The sequence below is a fragment of the Hermetia illucens genome, chromosome 4, assembly GCF_905115235.1.
Source record: "Hermetia illucens chromosome 4, iHerIll2.2.curated.20191125, whole genome shotgun sequence".
NCBI classification, from domain to species: domain Eukaryota; kingdom Metazoa; phylum Arthropoda; class Insecta; order Diptera; family Stratiomyidae; genus Hermetia; species Hermetia illucens.
In genome coordinates, this window is record NC_051852.1 from 134,210,022 (window position 1) to 134,233,702 (window position 23,681).

At 41.3% G+C, this 23,681-nt stretch overlaps 2 protein-coding genes across 3 annotated transcripts; one reads left to right on the forward strand and one right to left on the reverse strand.

The window, feature by feature from the left end:
- Positions 1-8,520: 8,520 nt before the first annotated feature.
- LOC119655739 (general transcription factor 3C polypeptide 3) lies at positions 8,521-16,407 on the reverse strand. The gene is made up of 3 exons (XM_038061792.1): positions 16,305-16,407; positions 10,583-11,260; positions 8,521-10,431 (listed from the first exon to the last, which is right to left on the reverse strand). The coding sequence occupies exons 2-3, from the start codon at positions 11,223-11,225 to the stop codon at positions 8,558-8,560; spliced, it is 2,517 nt and encodes an 838-aa protein (XP_037917720.1). The 5' UTR covers positions 11,226-11,260; positions 16,305-16,407; the 3' UTR covers positions 8,521-8,557.
- A 269-nt stretch (positions 16,408-16,676) lies between these two features.
- Positions 16,677-22,247, forward strand: LOC119655041 (serine palmitoyltransferase 1). 2 transcript variants are annotated; one of them, XM_038060721.1, is made up of 8 exons: positions 16,677-16,824; positions 16,892-17,094; positions 17,157-17,520; positions 17,579-17,711; positions 21,033-21,162; positions 21,223-21,420; positions 21,480-21,842; positions 21,905-22,072. In XM_038060721.1, exons 2-8 carry the CDS (start codon positions 17,044-17,046, stop codon positions 22,070-22,072), a joined length of 1,407 nt encoding a protein of 468 aa, XP_037916649.1. In that variant the 5' UTR covers positions 16,677-16,824; positions 16,892-17,043. The 2 variants fall into 2 exon arrangements, with proteins under 2 accessions (XP_037916649.1, XP_037916650.1); XM_038060722.1 differs by having other exon boundaries at positions 16,690-17,094; positions 21,905-22,247.
- The last annotated feature ends 1,434 nt before the right edge of the window (positions 22,248-23,681 follow it).

The window sequence follows — 23,681 nt, forward strand, 5'->3', positions numbered from 1 at the left end:
GGATGATGATCCGAAGATTTATGTACATACAGAAATGCTTAGCTGGGGCACCATTATTCATTTTTTTCGGTTTTTTTCAATGAATATAATCCATAAATACCATATACTATCTACAAACTCCGCCATCTTATGAATGAATACTATTTACTACGATCCAGACGAATTATCGGTGAGAAAAAAGGAGCAATCATGGAATCAAGCATTCAATTCGAGGAGACTCTAATCAAATCGAAATTAATAAGAAAGCGAACTTGAAATTATCTTTGTAAATAGAAGTAACTAGTACAGACCGCGGATCATAGCAGTAGATGCAATAGACGCGCATTTCGAAATTCTGGTCACGAGAAATTGTTAGCGATCACGTGAAACTTGCTGATAAGCCAACCATTTGATCAGTGTTTGAAATTAGTAAACTAATGAGATTCCATTTATACAGCAGTTCGTTAATCACATAGCGATAACAATGTTGTCATTGTGGACCAAATGCGTAAGACAATTCCAGCGGTATAAACTTCCCGCAGTTAAACAATTACTCGCTTGTAACTGGTACTTGGGGAATATCAATGAACAACGAGGTTAAGGTATTAGGCTACATTAGAGAACCAAAAGTGCCAATTTTTATGAATTTTTTTTCAGCTCCTTTCGAATATACAAAGGAAAAAAAAATATAATTTTTTTTTAAATTTTCTTGATATTTTATAGAAGACTCCAAAGTCCACACTCTGAAAAGTGTTTCGCTGCATAACCGACAGTTAATCTCAAAATTGGTAACTCGGAAACGGAATATTTGAAATAGGTTTAAAGTCTAAGCTTCAGTAACAATTCACCACCGTTTATAAAAAACTGAAAACTGGTAACAAAGTAAAGATGGCTGAACTTTAAAATGAAAGTTTAAACATTTAACAATACCTCTATTGTGCATCCCTTCTTCCTAAAATACGGATACAGATGCGAAGTGTCAAAAACGCCCGCACGCTTAAAGGGACGTGACGGATTCAAATTTTGATTTTTTTTTTACTTTTTTCAAATGGTTTATTTTTTGAGAAAAAAGACGGATACAGGCATACCTCGACTTATCACGTTAATTTGTTCCATGAAAGTGCGTTATAAGTCGAAGCGTAAGAAATACATGCTCGTATGCATAGGGTAAAGAAGAGTAGAATTCTTCGTTAATTGTCACTTGCTGCTTATGAAGTACCAAAACTGACATTTCGCATATAGCACCTATTAAGAATCATTTCAAAATACATACAAAAATGTAAACTTTTTATTTATCAAAATAAAGAGGATTTATTAGAAAATATAAAAGTGCACATGTATATAAATATGAATATTTATGAGTCACTCCTCATCACTTGCTGACAAATCACGATGAATCCCTGTTGAGGTTTGCAGTTGAGAAGGTGTTCCAGATGTTGACTGTTTGAAAAATTCAGTTAAAGTTATCTGACTTGCTTTAAGCTTAAGCGATTTGTACAATTCCCGACAATATCCAACACTTTATTGTCTCGATCATCCTCCAAACACTCCAACGCTTTCTCAATGTGTTACAAAAATTTGGAAATTTTTTGGTTGGAAACTCTTTTTTCTCCCTCGTCTAAATTTTGTTGTACCAATTCTGTGTCATCTGTTACAATATTCAACAATTTTTCGTTGGAAAGTGACACTTCAGGAGTATTAATTACATCAAATATATCCTCTTCATCGATTTCGTCAAAACCTATAGTTTCCGCAATCTCAAGAATTTCTCTGTTGATTTCTGGATCGCTGTCAATATCAATGCCAGAAGGAGACTCAACCGCTTCTGGTCAGATTTTACACCAGGCTTTGTTCATTGTGCCACTAGTTACCTCTTTCCAAAAAGCTTTGATATTTTCAACAGTCTTGAGAATATCAAAATTTTTCCAGATTTCTTTAATTGATAATTGCTTATCTTTATTCAATGCTATTATATCGTCTAAACGTTCCACCAACTGCCTGAAAGTTCGACGCAGATAGTATGCTTTAAAGGTAGCAATTACACCTTGGTATATTGGTTGCAGCAGGGAAGTGGTTTTTGGAGGTAGGAAGACCACTTTCACATTTTCATTGCTTTGGTTGAGAGTTGCAGGATGTCCAGGAGCATTATCGACTAATAGGAAAACCTTGTGGGATAAGTTGTTCTTCCTACAGTATTCTCTGACTCCTGGACAAAATTGATTTCTAAACCATTCAGTGAATAACGCCGAAGTTACCCAAGCCTTTTTATTATGTCTCCAAACAACTGGCAACGTGGTTTTCGAAATTTTTTTAAGGCCCTTGGATTCCCGGACGGTACTACAGTAGAGGCTTCAGTTTGAAATCGCCAGCGGCATTTCCACCCAAAACAAGTGTAAGCCTGTCTTTGGAGACTTTGAAACCTGTTATTGTCGCTTCTTCCTTGGAAATAAATGTACGTGATGGTAAACGCTTCCAGTAAAGTCCTGTCTCATCGACATTAAAAACTTGTCTCGGGCTGTAACCGCCTTCATCAATAATACTTTTAAGCATGTCGGGAAATTTTTTCGTTTCTTCATAATCAGCACTAGCCGCTTCTCCAGTCCATTTTAAATTATGCAGATCAAGTCTTGATTTGAACTTGCCGAACCATCCTCGACTTGCATTAAATTTGAAGGCTTCGTTTTCACTTCTGATGGTATTAAACAAACTCTTCACCTTTTCTTGGATGACCGCAGTTGAAATTGGTATCTTTCACTGGTTCATTTCGAGAATCCAGGCATACAACAATTTTTCCGTCTTCTCTAATACAAAGGGTCGGTGTTTTGTTTTTATGGTATTTCCTGGTGAAGAAATGCCCGCCTTAATATGCTGGCGAATTTTTTCCGCATTGCTTTTTGTCTGTCTGATAGCATATGCCTTCAAACCTAAGGAAACAATTTGCGCGGCTCTCTCTCCTTCGTCCAAATTTTTAATTATTTTCATTTTTGTCTTTAAATTAATAACTTGCCTCTGTCTCTCCTTTTTAAAGGAGCTGTATCCTTTGTCCATACTGCTATGTGGGCTTTTGATCCTTTTTATGTTAAAACAATGTCTCCGCGACCGAGGTTCATTCTGTTGCTTCGAATGTGTACAATGACATATTAAAATTTCAAAGCGAATAATCCTGCAAAAACGTGTTTAAAAATGTATTACAGTATTGACAGTAGTGACCTTTCAATACAAAAGGCCAATCATAACCGACTAAACCAGTTTTCAAAGTGTCTCCTTCTATTTATATAACAAACTAACAAAACGAGAATGTGTAACACACATATAAAGCAGACGTTTTGAAGAGAAAGGCTCGATACAAGAAGTAAATGGCTCAAAATGCGGCTTTGACCCGCCGCGCTATACACACTGGCTACTCATTTTTAAAATCGAATATGTCTTTCATATCCTTATCACATATTTTCGGATGTATTTTCAACCAAAATCAACCATAAAAAAAAATAAAATTTTTCAAAAAATAAACCCGTCATCTCCCCTTAAAACCGTTTCGCACTACTTCGATTTTTAAGAGATCATTTTAGAAGGATAAAGAGCTGAAAAATGCAAAAAAAAAGACAAATCAATATTCTGAAACTTATAATGTAGACTAGCACCTTAAGCGGAACTAGCAGCCACACATTTATCGCGTGATTCATAACCAACATTATCGGATTGAAAAGAGGCGGAGGCATGTGAATTATTACTATGTATAAAGACAACGGTTGGCAACCTGATTTAATTTTGTTAAATAATTATAATCAATTGGAAACGTTTTTCGGTTATTAATCCACTAACGTCAGCATTGTAATGCAATAAAGTTACAATTAGCAAATAATCGATTCTACATATTCTTGGACTGGTCATTGCTGGCCTAAAAACTAGTTTCATCGATAGGCGTATACATGCATTCTCATCTGTAATTATCAATAAGTTTGGGGGTACTCAAAATGAACTTTCAAGTTGCTTACGTCAATCAAGAAGGTAGAATCTAAAAACAAAACCGAATCTGACTGATTAGGTTCACGAGAAACAAAATGCAGTTCCATCCAAACATCCGTCGAAACCTGTTTAAATATTTCTTTGCTAACTAATTAGGAGGGATAGGTCGGACCCTTTGACGCTTCACCCCGCATTTACCAAAATCACGTGTCTTAGTTATGATAGCTCGAAAGTCCAAATGTCTACATCAAGATAGAATATGAAATCGCACGCAAAAGTAAGAAAAAATAAATGACTTGACAACGCTTATGGTGTTAAATACTATATGAGGTGAAAAGTCCGCGGGCTGACATACAAATGTCCGTACAAAAGAAAATCATATAATATTTCGTTGGTGCCAATTTTTAGAAATTTCCTTATGAAACTACCTAGGCAAGCCCTGAAATTTTGCGGGACAAATATATCGTCCTGTGGGCGGGGCTTTTCAGTCAGGATGGCAGTTGCATTCTGTGCATCATCATATCAATTCAATCCCATTTTTGTGGTGTTGTTAGTGCGTCAGGCCGGGTTTGATATAGAAATTTTCCAGCTTGGTGCCAAAACGAATCGCAGAAGGCGGCAATCCGAATAATATTGCAATGACATTTTATAAATTTCCTATTGTAGTTATGTATGTGGTAATTAAAGGGTAGTATAGGTCCCAGGGCGAAACGTGGATTGGTACCCACAATGGAGCATAAAACCTGGGGAACGCCTGCTACACCGACACCAACAGCTCTACTACCAAACCCTATCTCCACCTCCACGTGGTAACCGCTGGGAGCTCTTTCTTAGTGAAAAACTGCAAACGGAGAAGGATGAAGGCGAGCCTCCCGCGCCTAAAAACGGAACAAATTGTAGCAACTGGTCATCCAGAACAGTGAACAGTGGTCAAAGTAATATGAACGATGGTCATGAAATCATTTTCATAAATTATCCTGGAAAGATTTCCACGGGAATATTAATAATAATAATGGTTATCTGAAGGATGCTCTGCTGTCCGAATTCCTGCGACGTGTAAAGCTGGTGCTGAAATCGCATCTCTCGGGGAAGAATAAAATAAGCGCGTTGAATGTATTCGCTATCCCTTCACTGGCTTATCACGCGATCTGAAAAATAGCCAGCGGCGGATATCGACAACTGTGTCCAAATTCCAAATGCATCATCCAAAGGTTTATCCACTCCACGGCAAGGATAAATCTGCCTCGTGACATCGGAGGTAGGGGCGTGGTGGACGTGGCGGCACAACATCATCGCCAAGTCGACTCGCTGCGCGCTTATTTTTACAGCAAAGAGCAGGCGAGTCCCTTGCCTGCGGCTGTTTGTAAGGCAGACTGTGGGCTGACTCCACTTAACTTGATGGATCGATCTTTCAATCCTCTGAGTGTGGTGAAGTCGGACCAAGAGCGGATCGATGAATGGAAGTCGAAGGCAATGCACGGTAAACCCGTGAATTATCTTTGGCAGCCATTTGTCGGTTTGCATTTGTCGATTTGCATTTGTCGAACAGATGGGAGCTCTTTTCTGAGACGGAGGAGTTCATGTGTGCCATTCAGGACGGCGTGGTTGCCACCCGAGCTTATAAGAAGCTCATCATGAAAGAACGGGATCGGAACGGGATGTATTTTGAGGCCTAGATTTCTGTGATTTTTTTTTTATTTTTCGATTAGATAGCTTTTACTTTTTGGGGCACATATTTTGAGCCTATGTTTCAACAAATATCAAAAATAGGATCATTTTCAACAAGTACTAATCGAGTCCTTTTTTTGAAACCCGACATGACAATGTTGTGAAAAAAAATTACACCCAACCCCTTCGCATGTATGAGGAGCCTCCTTCAAACTCAACATAAAAGGGCACACGGCAGACGACATGCTCTCATTAAATTTCGTGACAATCGGTTGAACCGTTTACGAATAAATCGGTTGTGACAGACTGACGCACACACAGCCATTGAACCGATTTTAATAAGTTTCACACAAAACCTTAAAACGACCTCTGTAACCACTATAGTATACCAATTCACATATCTGGAAAAGCAATAACTAAATTGAACCGTCACAAATACGAAAATCTTTCCCAACCATCATACCCCCCAGACGTAGCACCGACAGATTAACTTTAGGTTCTAAACATGCTTTTTTTCGTTTTTCTGTAAATTAATCTACTATTAAACAGTTATCTGCGTCCGCCATTACTTGCAGCGATCGATAGAGCCTTCAATCCCTTCCGTTCATAGATTCGCTTTCACGATTCCACAGTCGACTTGATCTTCCGAGGCTCTTTCGGGAGTTGGACCCAAGGGAAGAACATTCTCGATGGCGGCGCAATGCTCATCAATGTTGTCAGATGGGTTGCTCAGGGTATCTGCCTTCGAGTAGCAACCCTGCAAGAAGTGGCTGACACAAAATCTAAATAAATACAAGCGATCATTATACGGTGATACCTTTCGAGATCGATGTCAACGCCTCCCTTGTTGAGCACATCGAAATCATCGAAGTGGTTCTCTACTACTCCATTGGTGCGAACACTATACAATTATAATGTTCCTTAACCTGGACCGGAATCTTACAGTCAAAATCCTGTCAGAAAAATGCTTGCAGATCAAGAGAGCATTTCCAGAGTCCAAAAGCACATTGCCGCAAGAGGGAGAGGAGTATTCTATTGAGTCCCACCATCTTACTTCCCTTAGGACCAAAATGCCTAGCTTATATCATTAGAATTCTTGTTCGAATTTGAGAGAGCAAACTTTCTGGCAACCCTCGATACCGTTGTTGAGGAGCATGCGCACATCCCAGAAACCAATCATAATCCGTTTTCGATAGCCAAAGGTCGGAGTCGTGAGGTCAGTCCCCACGTTTCGAAATTTAAACGTCGCCAGCCCATAAATTTCTATCCCTTTTAGTCGCATTTTTCGACAAGCAACTTTAAATGTATTTTTAAGTCTGGGCCCACAGGGCCAAGGGTAAAAACAATCGTGAAAAATGTGAAATAAAAAATGTTAGAAGAGACCTACCCCAAAAAGAATGCGTTTAAGGAAAACGGAATTGACAGATCAAATCATGAAATGTCTCCCTTCTACGGTCTAGCTATTCAAAATAACGTTGGCGACAACTCGCAGCTACGATTGATGGAAAGAAATTGATGCCAGACCGCATCCTCGACTTCATTCTTGTTCCTCTTACTGTTTAAAGGGCGTGTGGCTTCCGCAGTTGCAGCAATTCTGTAGATGAATCACGTCTACCTCGACTTTCAATCCTCGATCTCCTGCAAAGTCTGCATGGAAAAGGGATCGAAGGTCGATAGGAACAGCGTCTGGCTGCCCCTGCGGCGTTAAGATCAAGTCGTGGCTTCTTTTTAGAAAGATCTTCCCATAAGCCCTCCAAAAAACATGAAAAACCACATGGTCAGGTCTTATGCAGCGTGTGAAGGACAACCTACAATACGAGCGCGTCCCTTTTAGTTATTTTTATACTGTAAGCAAAAGCTAAGGCTAAATTGAATCTATAGTTACTGGTAATTACTAGAAAATTTACTGACGAAAATGAAAGAAGGAATAAATATATTATTATACTTTAGTTGCAAACTTGCATAAGGGAATCATGCTTACTAAGGACTTCTCCGCACAAACGTTTCAACTCCGGAATCCTGAGCGACACTAAGGTAGTATCAAATCATCATTCCAACCCGAAAAAAATGGTACAGGATGTCTTAAGAATGGCATGCACCATGCTCTAGCTCCCCCCATATCAGAAGATCTAATCCACCATCAAAAGGAAAAAGAAAAAATTTAATTAGAGACAGCCCTAATCTATTTATTTCAAATACTAATATTTCGGGAGCCAGTTGCTTCCTTCTTCAGAGCTCACAATCGGATCTCCGCTTGATGAAACCCGTGATGCGTTTCTCCGCATTCCCGTGTTCTTTAGGCGGTCCTATCCCAACAAGATAGCAATCCGGGTCTACATTTTATATCATACTTGGAGCAAGCTTCTGGGGTCCGCTCTACTGGCTCGTAGAAAGTATCCTTCTCCGACTCTGCAGTTATAGGGACGTGAAAGTTAGTGAGGCTAATATTTCGATAATAGCCATATTCATTTTTCGGCTGGCTAAGAAACGTACTCCGAGCATATAATTTATTGGGTGGGCACTATAATATATGGTGTAGTGGCTCTTTCCCAGGAAACTGGTCACTGTCCAGTGCATCTCTTGTAATGCTACCATATCAGTCCTATATTGGAACAAGGTATCGCCTAGTTGTTTGTAGGGCTGACAGCCTTATTCAACCCCCAGTTTAGAGGGCCAATTGGTACAATTTGCCCCGTTTCAGGCACGGGAGACTCGCTTTCATCACTCTCTTTCGGAAGTTTTTCATTAAGAAAAAGCTTCCAGGGATCACCACGTGGATGGTTAAGTAGACTTTTCGCAGGTTTTATGCTCCATCGTGGAAATCAATCAAACTTTAACCCTGGAACCGATGCTACTTATTGACCGCTACATACTTATCACAAAACAAAAACGATATTTATATATTTCAAAACACAATTTTTATTCCTGTTTTATTACCTTAATACTATATAACTATATGATCCTTTATCACTTTTCGAGCCATCACGAAATTCCCTGCTGCTTTGTATATAAGATGCAAATTGAACGCGATTTCCCTAGTCAACGACAACTTTTCCCTGTGCTCCTTTATCATATCACTTTCTTCAACTGCCAATCCTTTTTCATAATAGTCTACTGCAACATGTAGTAGGCCAACACTATGATATAATCGGCCCATGTTATAGTAGATTTCCTGCCTTGTATGTGGGCTCATGCGTTCTCTTCCGTAGGTTTTCATAAATGTCGTAGCATGCATTTGGGCTGTCGGACGTTTTGATATATTTTTCTGCCCAGACAACTGATTCAATATAACACTGATCGCCAAGAAAATTAGCGGATCTGATATCTTCCTCATAACCGACATGTATTCGTTTAATGCGTACTTGTAGGATCCAGTGAAAAGATAATAGTTTGCAGCAAAGATCCTTAATAAAGGTTGATCAGCTTCTCTCATTTGCAAACGCCTTGAAAATCGTCTGTAGCGTACGTCATCGCCCTTTTGAAGTATCAAACTGTACAAATTCCAGTATGCATTGTTGTTCAAGTTCTTAATAATCTGTGAACGTAAATATTCGAATGCAATTTGTGGATCATCATTGAAAATACTTGAATATAATATTGTAGTCTCCATTTCACTGTGTTTCTTGCGAAAATTCGGTGAAATCAATGCTGTGAAAGCAAACTTCTCCATTGTTCCGAATTTTTTAAGTTCATATGCGGTATGCATTAAGTCCTTAAATAACTCATACTCATCTTCCATTGTGAGGTTCCCATCTGACTCAATGTATTCCGGACCTTCAGTATCTACTCCATCTATTTCTTTACGCGATGAAAGTATATTTCTGATGAACTCTTTCCGGCAACGATTACCTGACAGTGCAGCCGAGTGCAGCTCATCCCTCGAACGGAACTTTATCGAATTCCTCAGAAGCATCAAGTATCCAACGTCGAGATATTGTTCCAGATCTCCCACACCCTTTAACATCAAGCAACGCTCATATAGTAACCTAGGATCAATGGGATCGCATTCAGCATCTTGCTCAAGAACTTTTAACGCTTCTTGGTATTTTCCTTCTTTCTTTAAAAGGGCCGACAAAGTTAAACGAGCATCAAAGCAATTTGGAGCTGATTGCACAACAGTATAGTATGCTTTCGTGGCCTCTTGGATTTTACCTAGCGCTCTATGAGAGTCCGCATAACAAAGCCACACATAGGGTGGAGGGTTGAACGTCGTACTTTCTACAAGTGGCCTCAAGAAAGTGATGACTTCAGCATATCGTTGCTCTTTTATCAACTCTTCTGTCACATCAACGTACAAATCAATGCCCGTTTCAGGTGGTATGAATGTCAGTATATTATTCAAAATGTCTTCAAAAAGATGGTAAGCCTTCAAATGTATCAGAACAATAGCTAACTTTACTCGGAATTCAGGTAATATATCATCAGGAATTGCACATGCTACGATCATAATATCATCGTTGTCTTTCTCCATAGCAATATCCACCTGAGTACTCTGAGTTAAAACTTTCAATGCAAATTGATATTCCTCATTCATCAAAAGAAGTTCTAGGAAAAGGTTCAAATCTTCGATACTGAACAAGGTTGGTGCTAAGTTGTAGGCGTGCCTCATTGCAATCATGGCATTATTGTGACGTTTTATTTCATGGAAGTGTTTCGAAACCTTCCTTGCTATTTCCAGGCAAAGATCTCCCTTATCTTCCGGAAATACTTCTAGAGCTTTATAGTAGCACAGTATCGACAATTTTTCTTCCCCCATCATAGACAGCAGATGAGCTTTGCGTAAACGTATGTCCCAGTCTTTTGGACAATATTTTAATGCTGAAATTGAAAACAAAAGTATAACTAATATGCTTTCCTTCCAAATGAAAAAAAGTACAACTTTCAAGCGGGGCATGAACTGCAGATGAATCCCAAAAACTCTTACTTCTCAATTATATTCTTAATTATTATTATGCAATGGCAATCTTACCATAGGAGTAGCAGTTTCTTGCTTGATCATAATTTTTTCGTTCTGTATGAATTTCAGCTAAACGAATCCACTGCTCACGGTCAGTTGGCCAAAGATGTGCTGCCACCGTCTGGAACTGAAGTGATTTGGTTGGATCTTTTGTCTCGTAAATTTGAGCGAGTGTCAAATAAGGCTCAGCCGCAAGAGGATTTTGACGAATTATTTCTAAGCAAAGTTTCTCAGCAATGTCACATTGTCCACGGGCAAAACATAAGTTTGCCTGACCCATTAGGCTCTGTAGGACAGACGTCAATGTGCTTTTGCGTTTTGTCCGATTGGTTGATGTTCCTTGGAAATTGCCTTTCAAGGATTCACGAGCAGTTGACAAAAATTCTACTTGAAAAGCAGCCGTACTAGTGGATGGATTGTTTTCTTCATTTATGTAATCCTCCTCATCATCCGGTACCTGCCGTGTATAATAATCGGGAAATTCGACTTCCCCATTTACAAATTTTTTCAATAAAATTTCTTCTTCCTCTTCATTCAGTTGTGTGTCAACATTAAGACTATCATATCGAAGTGGTTTAGTCTCTTGGAATTGTGTGAGTTCACTTTCCGGAACTTGGGACTCATCGAGCTCCTCAATTTCAACGTCCTCATCCATTTTATTTCGGCGCGTTTAACTCACGAATAGAAATCCTGAAAGCAAAATTAACAGGGTCGTTTTTAGTTTAAAATGTTACACATACAACCAACTGATAGATATATAGAGTTCGCCAGATACTGTCCTCTTTCCAACTGCCTACTCGCAGATGATAATATTGCCAAGACTAAGACTGCCTAAGGATGTTAACGAAAACCAGCATAGTTAGGGACAATCTCATAGAACACTTTCGTGATATATATGTATATGAATATAAACAAGATTTTCGCCACAAATAGACCGAAGAAGCCTAAGTGGTGGAGTGAATGCCGGCAGAGCTACTTGTCCGACATCACTGTCGACTCTATCCAGACTTCAGGTAAAAACTACAGCGAAAGAACTTTCGCCGAACTTGTGAGAATTTTAGTGTGAGATTTATGTAATTGTATTTCCTAATTTCAGACTTTTTCCTTTCATTTGAATTTGTCATAGTCTCACGAACAGGTTGCCCAACATCAGGGAAAATATCGAAACCGTAACATCAATACGTTTAGGAATGTATCAGGTGCAATCCTACAGCGTAATTCAAAAAAATTGCTCGTGAGACGGAAGGGGAGAAGATGTGCCGAATTGCCACACAAGACAAACATATATACAATCATACCAAGAAGACTATACCCCAGGAGGTGAAACTCAAAAGAAAAAGCAGGACAAAAAATGGATCATCTGGTCTGAAACCGAGTCAAGAGAAGTATCCCACCATCTCACTTTGCTTAGACCAAGGATTCGCTGCCATCGCTAGGATTCTCGCTCAAATTAGAGAAAGCGAGCATTCTGCGGGCCCTCGATACTACTGCCGAGCAGTGTACGCCAGTATTGTGTTTTTGATACCAAATATATATATATATGGTTGCAATTCACCTCTTAGTGGGATGCAGCGCCTGCGTACTATTGTTCGCGGTTCGCTGAAATGCGATTCAGCTCCCCCAGGACTACCCGAGACACTCGCGCTGCTCCTCTACTATTTTGCACTAAGTGCTCATCGGGGGCCCACACGTAGGTCATCTTGGGAGAATGGGTTTCACTGTATGGGGTAGCTAGAAATTGTCCCCCTCCTCAATGTGTGACCTATCCGATGCCAAAGAAGCGAAAGCGGATCTAGCGCTGTTAGTGGGTCGTGCAACATCCAATTCGGTGACACCGTCCGCAGGAACCAAGTTTAATATACAAACTGATCGGCGCCTTCGATGCTCTGCCCATTAATGCATATAGGAAGAGCGCGATGACCCATCGGACTGAGAACCTTGATTTTGTTGGTGTTTATTTTCAGTCAAACTTTACTTGCTTATCTTTCCAAATCAAGAGCCAACAACAGATGTCATCATAGGCGAAGTGTTCGAGGAAAGATGCATCGTCGTGACATTTGCGCCATCATATATCGCTCTGATAATAGCCATCCCTCTCAGGACCATCGGAAAGTTTGTAACCGCATACAAATTCTTTCGTGATGCAAAATAAAATTCGAGCTAATCTAATAGGATATTCAACCTCACTTAACATTCATATTTTGCAACAGCAAACAGATTACCTTGAAAACGCTTTATAATTTGCACGACCTGATCTCGCATCTATTTAATATCCAAATCCTCTTCAATATACCTTGTTCATTGTCATTATTGTTTTTAAGCCCAATTGCATTCTTATCATCGCGTCTACATTTCTACTCATCCTTACATTTTCCTTTGGTGCTGATGTTGAATGGTCTCGAAAGTGATCCTGCTTTGTTTATCTGGCCTCGCACATTGGTCAGGGTCAGCCTAGTCAGTCTCATTCATTTCGTCGGGATACCCAATTCTCTAATGACCGTGTACAGTTTTACCCTGGCTATGCTAGCCGCCTATGCAGCTTTAAAGTCAATGGAAAGATGGTGCAACTGATGTCCATATTCCAACAGTTTTTCAATCGCTTGTCGCAGAGAGAAAATCTGATCTGTTGCTGATTTGCCTGGAATGCAGCCTCTTTGGTATGGGTCAATGATGTTTTGGACGCATGTGGCTATCCGGCCTAGCAAAATAGCGGAGAATATATTGCAGATAGTATTCAGCAACGTGATACCTCTATAATTGCTGCTATGTATGAGAGAGATAATGGCTCGTTGCCAGACGTTAGGCATCGATTCCCTGTCCCACACCTTGAGCATCAGTTGACGGACCGTTTGGTGTAGTTGGTCGCCACATTTAAGCAATTTGGCTGTAATTCCATCGACTCCTGTCGACTTATGCGGATAGATTGCACGGACTGTTTGTTATATGCTTGGTGGCGGCAGCATTTGTCCGTCGTCTTCAGTTGGCGGGACCTCCAATTCTATCGGAAATCAGATTTCCCTCTTTGTGTCGACAGGGTGAGCATCGAGGTGTATAAATCTTCATCCTGCTGACTTGTTGGTAAAATTTCCGCGCCTGGTGCGGTTCCCCCTGTACTTTTCGAGTTCACAGACCTGTTGGTTCTCCCAGGCTTCCTCTTTCCGTCTGTGAAGTCGTTTCTCCTCTCGACGAAGTTCCTGATAAGTCTCTGCGCGTTCATCTCCAGGACATCTGTTAGCTGCGGTTATAGCGGCATCCATTTCCCCTTTATAGGTGTTACGGAAGACTGTGTTGTGGATGGCTTCAGTATTCACTCTCACCTCATTGTCAGAGGAGATTGTAGATGGTGTTATAATTCGAGCCCGGACGACTATAATCTGAGTCTATATTGGCCCCCCTATATGCTCTGATATCCATCAAGTCTGAGAGGTGGCGGCGTTCAATCAGTACGTGGTCGATTTGGGTGTAAGTGGTCCCGTCTGGAGAGACCCACGTATGTTTGTGGACCGCTTTCCGCGCAAACCAGGTATTTCTAACAACAATTTCGTGCAATACTGCTAACTGAATAATCCGCAGTTCGTTATCATTGCATTGGTATCCTTATGTAAGCTATGGGAGCCGATGTATCGCCTGAATATGGGTTCCATCCCTACTTGGCTGTTGAAATCTCCAATATGATTTTGATATCATACTTGGGACAGGCTTAAAGAGTCCTCCCAATTGCCTCGTAGAAGGAATCCTTCTCCGACTCCCCTCTGTAGGAGGATGGACGTTAATCAGGCTAATATTTCTAAATTTTCTTCGCAAACGCAGAGTGCACAGCCTTTCGCTTGTATTCAAAGCCGATAACGCCAGGTTTCATTTTTGACTGACTAGGAAACCCACTCCGAGCACATAGTTTACTGGATGGCCGCTATAATACATGATGCAATGGCTCTTCTCTAGGAAACCGGTCCCTGTCCATCGCATCTCTTGCAACGCTGTTACATCAGCCTTATACGGGGACAGGGTATCGGCTAGCTGCTCAGCAGCATTCGGTCTGTACAGGAAGCGAATGTTCCATGAGAAAATGCGCAAATCGTTAATCCGTCGTCGTTGCCGGGTTCGTCATTGTAAAATTCACCCTGTCCGAGGCTCCTTCCGTGGCTTCGTAACATCGGTTTTTCGTGTAGGGTTGTCAGCCCTACCCAATCCCCAACCTGGAGGACCAGTTGGTATATTTTGTCCCGTTATTAGGCGCGGAAGACTCGCCTTCATCCTTCTCCGTCTGCAGTTTTTCTAGAAGAAAGAACTCTCAGCGGTCACCACGTGGAGATGGAGATAGGGTTTGGTAGTAGAGCTGTTGGTGTTGGTTCAACAGGCGTTCCCAAGATTTTATGCTCTACCATGGGTACCCATCTATACTACCCTTTGACCGCCCCAGTGGAGCACAGGGAGGTAAAAATCTCCACCAAGGAAGAAAAGAAGGGGAGGGGATCTGACAGTAAGGAGTTCAGACAAACTGTCAAACAATTCTTCATACAAGTAAGAGGTGCAAGCACAGGGGACGTATACACAAGATACAATGAACGGGAGGAAGTTGGGCGGGGAGACACGAAGAGTAACACAGTCAAAAGGAAAGCCAGAGGAGGGGAAGACAAGTTAGGCGGGGAGTGTATCTTTTATTGCAATTAGACCCCCCACCACCGATGGACTTACGAGATGCATCGCGGTGCCTATCACGGCGGAAAGTGAAGGAGTTTCATACGGCATTGTAAAGCTAGGTTTCGGAGATACAGATGGCATGATGTTGCTGGTTCTTAAACCTGTAATATTCTGATAAAACAAACTGACGTGGATCTAGTTATATTGCTCGGCAAGGCGGGCGAGTTGACCTGAAATTTACCCGCGAATTGAGGATAAGTCACCTTGGAAGACGCAATCACCCGGTCGGTGTTGTTGTCTTTTGTCAGTATGACGCAGGACAAAGGAGAAAGTAAACCAGGAGCAGAAAAAGTCAACTTCTCCAGTAGGTCGTCCGTAAAATTAGCGAACGCCCCACACTCGTCCCATAGGGGCCGCTGAATCAGGGGGTAGAGCCAGTGGAAGCAACCCTGATGTAGGAAGGCATTGTAGATGAAATCAACCAGGTTATTTGCAGTTGGCCCCGTGGAGGGGGTTTTATGGGGGTTGTCTTTACGTCCAAACGGACAAGAGAGCTTTGGGGCGCAAACGTGGAATTGCGTCTCAACTCGGGTGGCATACTCCATAGTTCGACCGAGATTTAGATAGATCCTGCATCCACGGATATGAATCCGGAGCCATAAACTAAGTATAGACTTGTACCGCTGCCCTTGTCACACCGGAGCTTTGATTTTGTCACAAAGTCAATCCGTGTCTCAAAAGGACCGCGGAGTTGAGTTCACGCGACATGTACTCACGTTAAATGCGAACGAAAGTTTGATAAAGCGGAGAACTCTGCATGGGAAACTTCTATGACGCCAAAATCATTGTCAGCTGCAAAGAACTAAGGTCTTGCTTTTGATGAAACTTTCAATACACAATATTTTCACCACTTGCATTATTTAAGCTGTCAACTGAGTCCCAAAGATGAGAATAAGAAGAGATGTGGCTTGCGTCTCAATATCCCTCACTTATAATATAAGCGTCACACATTTTATGCCGGAAAGGAATTATGTTAGAGATCGAAACCTGCAGACTCCATCGATGTTAGCCTCAGTTCACCCAGTTCACTCACCTGAAATTCGCAACCAACTACCGAAAACGTAAATAAAATTCAGCAGAGATAAATAAAAACAAACCATGTACCGGCTAATGTCACAATTGTTGGGTTATGCGAGTGACAATTGACATCTGAGTATTGTTGACAGCGGCTGCGTCATGGACTTTCAACAACATCATACCATTGTATCTATTGTATTATAAATGAAAATCTCAAAGTCGGACTTACGTTTTTGTCCTAAAAATATAATGTCAAATTATTCTATTATTTTGATTTGAAACTGCCAAATGGATAATGTTGGAAAAATATTCCAAATAAACCAAACGCCACCAAACCAGCTATGGCAACTCTTCCTTACTTGAACTGCATTACCAGTTAATTGGCGTTTCTGCTGTCAATTCAATGAAATTACGATTGAGAACTTTGATTGCACTTACACGCGTGCCGGGTACGGGGGTTGAAGTGAGACTTCTGCGATTACCCGTAAAGTGAAGTTTCAAGTCTCAACATCTAATTGGGATTCAATTACTCGCCAGTGAGTTATTGTTGCTTCTACACGTCTACTTTGAAAACTCGGGCGTAAACAGATCTCTCTCAATTAGGCGAAACAGCTATTTGGATTGAGACAGCTAAACTTTCATACCCGGAAATTGTATAGATTCTTATCGCCGCTCAGCGCTGGTTCAATTAGTCATAAGTCTACTGATTGCCTAGCGGTTCTTATCATTCCTGGGTTTTCATTCCAATCGTCAGCATGGTCGCCGTTCCGTACTTATTCAATGAAGTCTACGACATTTTCCGTAAGGTAAGTACCCTTTCCCACTTGTAATTCACGTAAAAATTACAATGAATTACTGTTTTCCACAGGCACCATTCTACACAGTAGTCTTGGAGGTGCTGTTACTCATTTCTGTCGTGTGGGTGATATTTTACAATAACAAGAACAAACGCAAGCGTTACACCCCCGAACAGGAGGAGGAAATCATCGCTAAATGGCAGCCTGAACCTTTGGTTGGCGACACGCCTGCCGATCACCCGGCGCTGTTCCCACGAATCGTAGAGGGCCGAGTAGGCAAACGGATCAACGTTGACGGACACGACTGCCTGAACCTAGCGACTCATGACTACTTAGGCCTCTTGGAGGATGAGGGGATTCGAAAAGCCGCCATCACTAGTTTGCGGAAGTATGGGGTGGGATCATGTGGTCCACGAGGATTTTACGGAACATTAGGTTTGAATTTTGACTTCAAAAGCTTCGGCCGTACTTTGAAGGCAATGCATCCTTTCAGACGTTCATTTGGAACTTGAGGAAAGGCTGGCAAAGTTCATGGAAATGGAAGAAGCCGTCGTATATTCTTATGGATTTTCAACTATTGCCAGTGCAATTCCAGCGTATTCGAAGCGTGTGGATATCATATTTGCGTAAGTAATTACTTGAATGTGCAATTGATTATACGGTGGCATGAAAGGACCGAAATATCGTTACTAGTGAAAGATAACAATTTAGTAATTTGTCAACGAATTAATCCAGTAAGGATCAAAGTGAAAATGGCATCGGAAACCACCTACTATTCGGGACAATATCACTCCGAACCGACAAAGTATTGAATATGGCATTGAAGGATAAATTGACTGTTGATGAGCTATCAGAGCCGTTCAACGGCCACCATAGAAAGAAAAAATTCGAACCCTGGGCTAGGTTGTGAAATTTGACTCCTCGACCCCTCGGGAAGATTGCCTGAAGGTTTGCGTTTCCTTTCCTGTTTGGACATTGGCGATAAGAAGTTGGTTCTTTATAAAAATATTACTCACAGCAAAATGGTTTGCAAGAAAAACGAATATTCGAGGGATTATTTACTAGAAACTGTTACCATGCAAACAAACTAACAGCGTAAGGACAATGTGCCCAATTAAATGTTGTGTGTTATACGCAATAATTCAGTTTTTATCCGGCTCCACTTCTTCATCGTTAATGTCCAATAAAGGAGAATCCAGCAGAATCAAAGAAACTTTGATAAAAACAGATGAATCGGGCCTACCATAAAAAAAATCCCTTCTTGCATATGGTCTCTCACTTCTTCTTTTTCTTCAGCATTTGTTCCGTTCACAAGCGGGGTCGGCTCGTCGTGATTGATTTCGCCATTTGGCCCTATCAAATACCTGATCTGGGTGCAATCGCGAGGCTTTTAAATCCCCATCCGGCGTATCAAGCCACCGTTGTTACGGCCTGCCTTTTGGTTGTTTACCATCGACTTCGATGTTCAGACCAATCTTGGCAAGTGAATTCTCGTTGGCGCGAATTACGTGACCATACCATCGAAGACGTCAGCAGTTTTTCCACGATCGGTGCAACCCCATATCGATCGCGGATATCCTCATTTCATAACATGTCACGCCACTAGTCCAACGCAACATCTTCGTCTCCATCACCGCCAACACTCAGAAGCATAGAGAGCGACAGGACGGACGACATTGCGGTAAATTTTAGATTTGAGACGTTCCTTGATACGCCGATCACACAGAACACTAATTGTGGAACGCCACGTTATCCAGGTTGCGTTAATGCGTAAAGCAATTTCATAACGCAATTCTCCATAGGCTGATAGCGTTGACCAGAGGTATTTAGATCGCTCAGTTCTGGAGAGGTCACTCCCGCTGATAATGATTGTGCCTGTTTCATGGGGATTGGTCTTCAAAAATTCAGTTTACTCAGACTCAATCTGAGACCGTGTTGCATGAGGCGATCATTTCATTTTGGATAAGTTGCTCGAGATCATTTTTGTTATTAGACGCTAGGAAAACATAATCTACATAAAGCAGTGTGTAGGGCCCTGGACGTTGGATGTCCCGTATGACGATGTCCATAACAAGAGCAAAGAGGAGTGGTGAGATGAACACCAGCAGACACACGAAGCGGTTTTTATACACCCGCCACACTTTCAACTTTACTTTTCGGATCGTGGTAGAGCAATTGAACCCAGCGCACGAGTTCTTCTGATACTAAGTGTTGTCGTAGAGCATACCAGATGGGTTGGGTTGGCACACGGTCAAACGCTTTTCCTAGATCCAGAAATACAATGTAGAGAGGGCAATGCTTCCCACGGTGTTTCTCCATGAGTAACCGCGCAGCGTGTATTGCGTCAGTAGTTCCGCAGTTCTGGACAAATCCGGCTTGATTCACGATTATTTCAACAATTTCGGGAATATGATTGTCAAGAATGCAATCAAAAATCTTCATGGTATGGGAAAGTAATCGGATCGGACGGTAATTTGAACATTCTGCTGGACTACCTTTCTTTTTCCATATTCGAACTGTGGTACTTTCTTGCCAGTCAGGAGTTCTACCTTCCTGAATAACCTGATTAAAGAATTCACTGAGCCACAGTGTTGGGTTCCAGCTCATCGCTTTCCAAAGCTCAGATACGATGTCATCATGTCCTATTGCTTTCCTCGATTTCATTCGCTTTATTGCTTCCTCGACTTCAGTTGCGCTGACAGGTGGAACTGCTCCAAATGTCGGCAATGATTGTGGAAGTGGAGGATGAACAAATTCTTCAGATTTGAAATCTGCTCGAAATATTCTCGCAATCTATCCGTCGCAGCTTGACGGTTGGTAAGCAAAGTACCGTTCTTGTCATTAACGCAACAGAAGTGTTCGATATCCTCTGTGTGCGTTCGTTTCGGCTTTTGGCAAGTCAATACAGATCTCTCTCGCCATCCCGAGTGTCCAGTTTATTGTAAAGATTTTTGTAATGGGCTGCTTGGATGACAGCAATCGCTCTCTTTGCTTCACGGTTGGCATTCTTATAATTTTGCCAATTATCGAGTGTTTTATCGTCGAGAAACTTGTGATAGAGGCGTTTCTTTTCACGGACATTCATTTCAACATCGTCATTCCAAAGCCAAGTATCCCGGTTGATGTACCACTTACCTGGCTTGGTGACCCCGAGGATTGCAGAGGCTTCTTTGTAAATCGTGTCTTTCATTTGATTCCACGATTCTTCCATGTGTGTCCGCAAAATCGATTTTACCCTCAGCACCCTCATTGTCCAAGCATTTTTCCGAGGCTTGTTATTCGATTCGATCATATTGTTTCTAACCACATTGGATGCGTTTTCTTGGTTGGCCTGTCGCGGGACCTGTCATCAAGAGAGATCAGGTAGGATTTAGCATAGTGGAATAACTCCAACTATGCTTTATCTTTTTCCCGATCTCAGCATTTTATTTTTGTTTTACTGAGGATAGTACAAAGTACGTCCCCTCAAACCCTCCTCCTTTACCTGGGCTTGGGACCAGCATACTATGTTAATAGTATGGCGGAGTTACGTATGGTTTCTCACTCAATCTTTTAATATGAATCATGAGCTCCCAACAAATTGAAGAGGAAAGCTTAGCAGAGTATAGGGGGGCAATACAGGCTATGGCTCTACCAGGAAGGAGAAAGAAGATTTCCACACAACTGGTCTGATACAAGTATGGGAAAAAGGATCCATATGGCCCGGACACTAGGAGTCTATGAGGGCTTCCATGCGACACGCCAAAGATTATTATTATTAATACATCTTAACCTTAGTTGTAAAATTTAAAAAACTTGCTGCTAATTTTATTCCGGAAAGATACAATAAGATAAATATATATATGTTCCTTTACGCTGAGGAAGGAGCTGAGGGGTTCTGGAAATATGAATATTATGCTTGTCATACAAATCACGAACGTATATGTTTCCCTTGTTTCCCATTGTAGTGACGAGAAAGTTAACTTTGCAATTCAAAAAGGTCTGGACGCTTCCCGAAGTACAATTTATTACTACAAACATAATGATATGAAGGACCTAGAACGCCTTTTGATTGAACAACAGAAGCGTGACGAAAAGGTATTTGGTTTCAGAAGTATTACTTCCACTCCACTCATAACTCTTAATATATCTCAATAGAATCCAAAGAAAGCTGCGAAAACTAGGCGTTTCCTTGTTGCTGAAGGAATTTACATGAATACTGGCGAAATCTGTCCTCTTCCAGAATTAGTTGAACTCCGTAAAAAGTACAAATTACGGCTATTTCTGGATGAAACAATTTCGTTTGGTACCTTAGGCGAAAATGGTCGAGGATTGACGGAACATTTTAATGTTGATGTAAGTCCAGAAAAATAAAATGATAAAAGAATTTTTTAATGCATTCTATTGAATTATAGCGCATTGAGGTGGATCTCATCATTGGCGGTCTGGAAAACTCCGTCGCATCGATTGGTGGATTTTGTGTAGGATCTTCATTTATTGTCGAACATCAGCGTCTTTCAGGCCTTGGTTATTGTTTTTCGGCCTCTTCTCCGCCACTTCTTACACAAGCAGCTATTTGTGCATTGGATCGTTTCGAAAACGAGCCGAAAATGTTTGCACAACTCCAAGAAAGCACTACAAAACTCCATAATAAATTGGGGTCGTTAACGCATATGTCACTTGGCGGTAATAAAATTTCGCCTGTTAAGCATTTGTATATAAAAGAAAGTAGGGATGTGGATACAGAACGAGCACTTTTGAAAGAAATCGTTGGAAAAGTAAGTATAATCACAGATTATTGCCCGAACGTCTTGAATAATGATAACTTATCTTCTTATAGTGTATTGAAAAAGGACTTGCAGTTATTGATGCACAGTATTTAGAACACATTGAGAAACATTGCCCTCGTCCAAGTCTACGAATTACCGCAAATCGACTGCTAGAGGACAAAGATATTGACTTTGCGTTCCAAACGCTAGAAAAAGTCTCAAGCGATATTTTAAGTTGAATATTGTATTTTCACCCGTCTTTGTAGCTTTACTTAACACATGATGTGCAGCTTTAAACACACATTTGTAAACAATGATTGTTTGTTGTTATTGGTCCCACATGGGGGTCCCAACAACCATGTATCACACATGCAAAGAAATAAAGTTAATGACAAAACAACATGAATAAAAAAATTCTTCATTTCACCGTAAACACCATCTTATCAGCTTTGCTTCTACATATTTGATCACATGCATCATAATCTCGAAACCACGTAATACTTTCACATACCTTCAGATCCGTATCTCAAAAATGGCGAAGCATTTTCTGTAGACATTGACTGCAATTTAAACGACCCGAAAATTTGTGTCAATATTTTCTGTTTACCTGTTTTTTTTGTTCCCTATTAATGATGAAGACACTTCCGTTCTGCATTCAGCTCTTTCATGCGTCATAAGATTTACTTAATAGATTTTATGGTAGGCTCTGTGTTCGAACAATACGCCACCAATTACGATGTGGTGGAAGCTGCAGAAATCCACAAACCTCCCACCATTATCGTTACGGTCGCCAAGACCGTACTTCCCCATCTCATGCCCGAGCAAAGTATTGTCTGAACCATTCATATCACCTCATCACGATCACAATGGAAGTTCGAAGAAAGCATCTTTCTCCACTATATCGGAAGTCTTCGTTAGTCTATGGCGCGATACAATTGTGATGCTCCTTAACTTGGACCGGAATCTTGCAATCAGAAATCTGTCAGAAACCGATTCCCAGATCAAGAGAGCGTACCTGCGGTAGTCGTCAGAGGCAACCCGACGCCAGATTCGCGTCTGTTACCACTCGACTTCCCAGAGTACAAAAGTACATTGGCGCAAAAAGGAAAGGAGGAAGGACTACCCTCCAGAGTCGCACCATCTCATGATTGGAATTTCCGCTCGGCTTGGAGAAAGCGAGCATTTTGAGGACCCTCGACACCGTTCGTCGAGAAGCGTAGGCATATTCCAGAAACCAATCACAGCCCGTTTTCGATAGCCAAAAGTCGTAGCTGTGAGGTCAGTCCCTATCCAAAGCATTGTTGACCCTTCGATAGTAATAAGTTTCAAAATTTGCAGGTTGCTAGCACGAATATCTGTCCCTTTTAGTCGGCTCTTATGTTACAAGTAGGGAAGGCTTTGAGTGTATTGTTAAGCCTCAACTCACAGGAAACCCGGATTGCAGACGACGCGTAGAAATTATTCCCTTCAGTTCGATGCGATCCAGATTTATCGGCGCACAGACTTTTGCAGAATGTGGAAACGGGGAGTTTTATCAACAAATGGAAAAAGCAACAGGAAAAGACGACGACCTTACAGGCTGATTCCTGCAATCGAAAAATGCTTGCATGGCTTAGGAAAACTCCGATTATAATCTCGCCCAGTTTTTCACGGAGTATGGATGATACCGCAAGTATCCCTACGGGTTTAAATTGGATAGTTTACCGGATTGACCAAACTGCGCTGGAGTCCCGAAAGACCCGGCATACGTATTCGATGGTCCGAAAGGAGAAGCAATTAAGTAAAAGTAAATCACTAGCCTGCCGTGGAGAATGCTAACATGCCAGGAGGGCCGGGATACTCAACTCA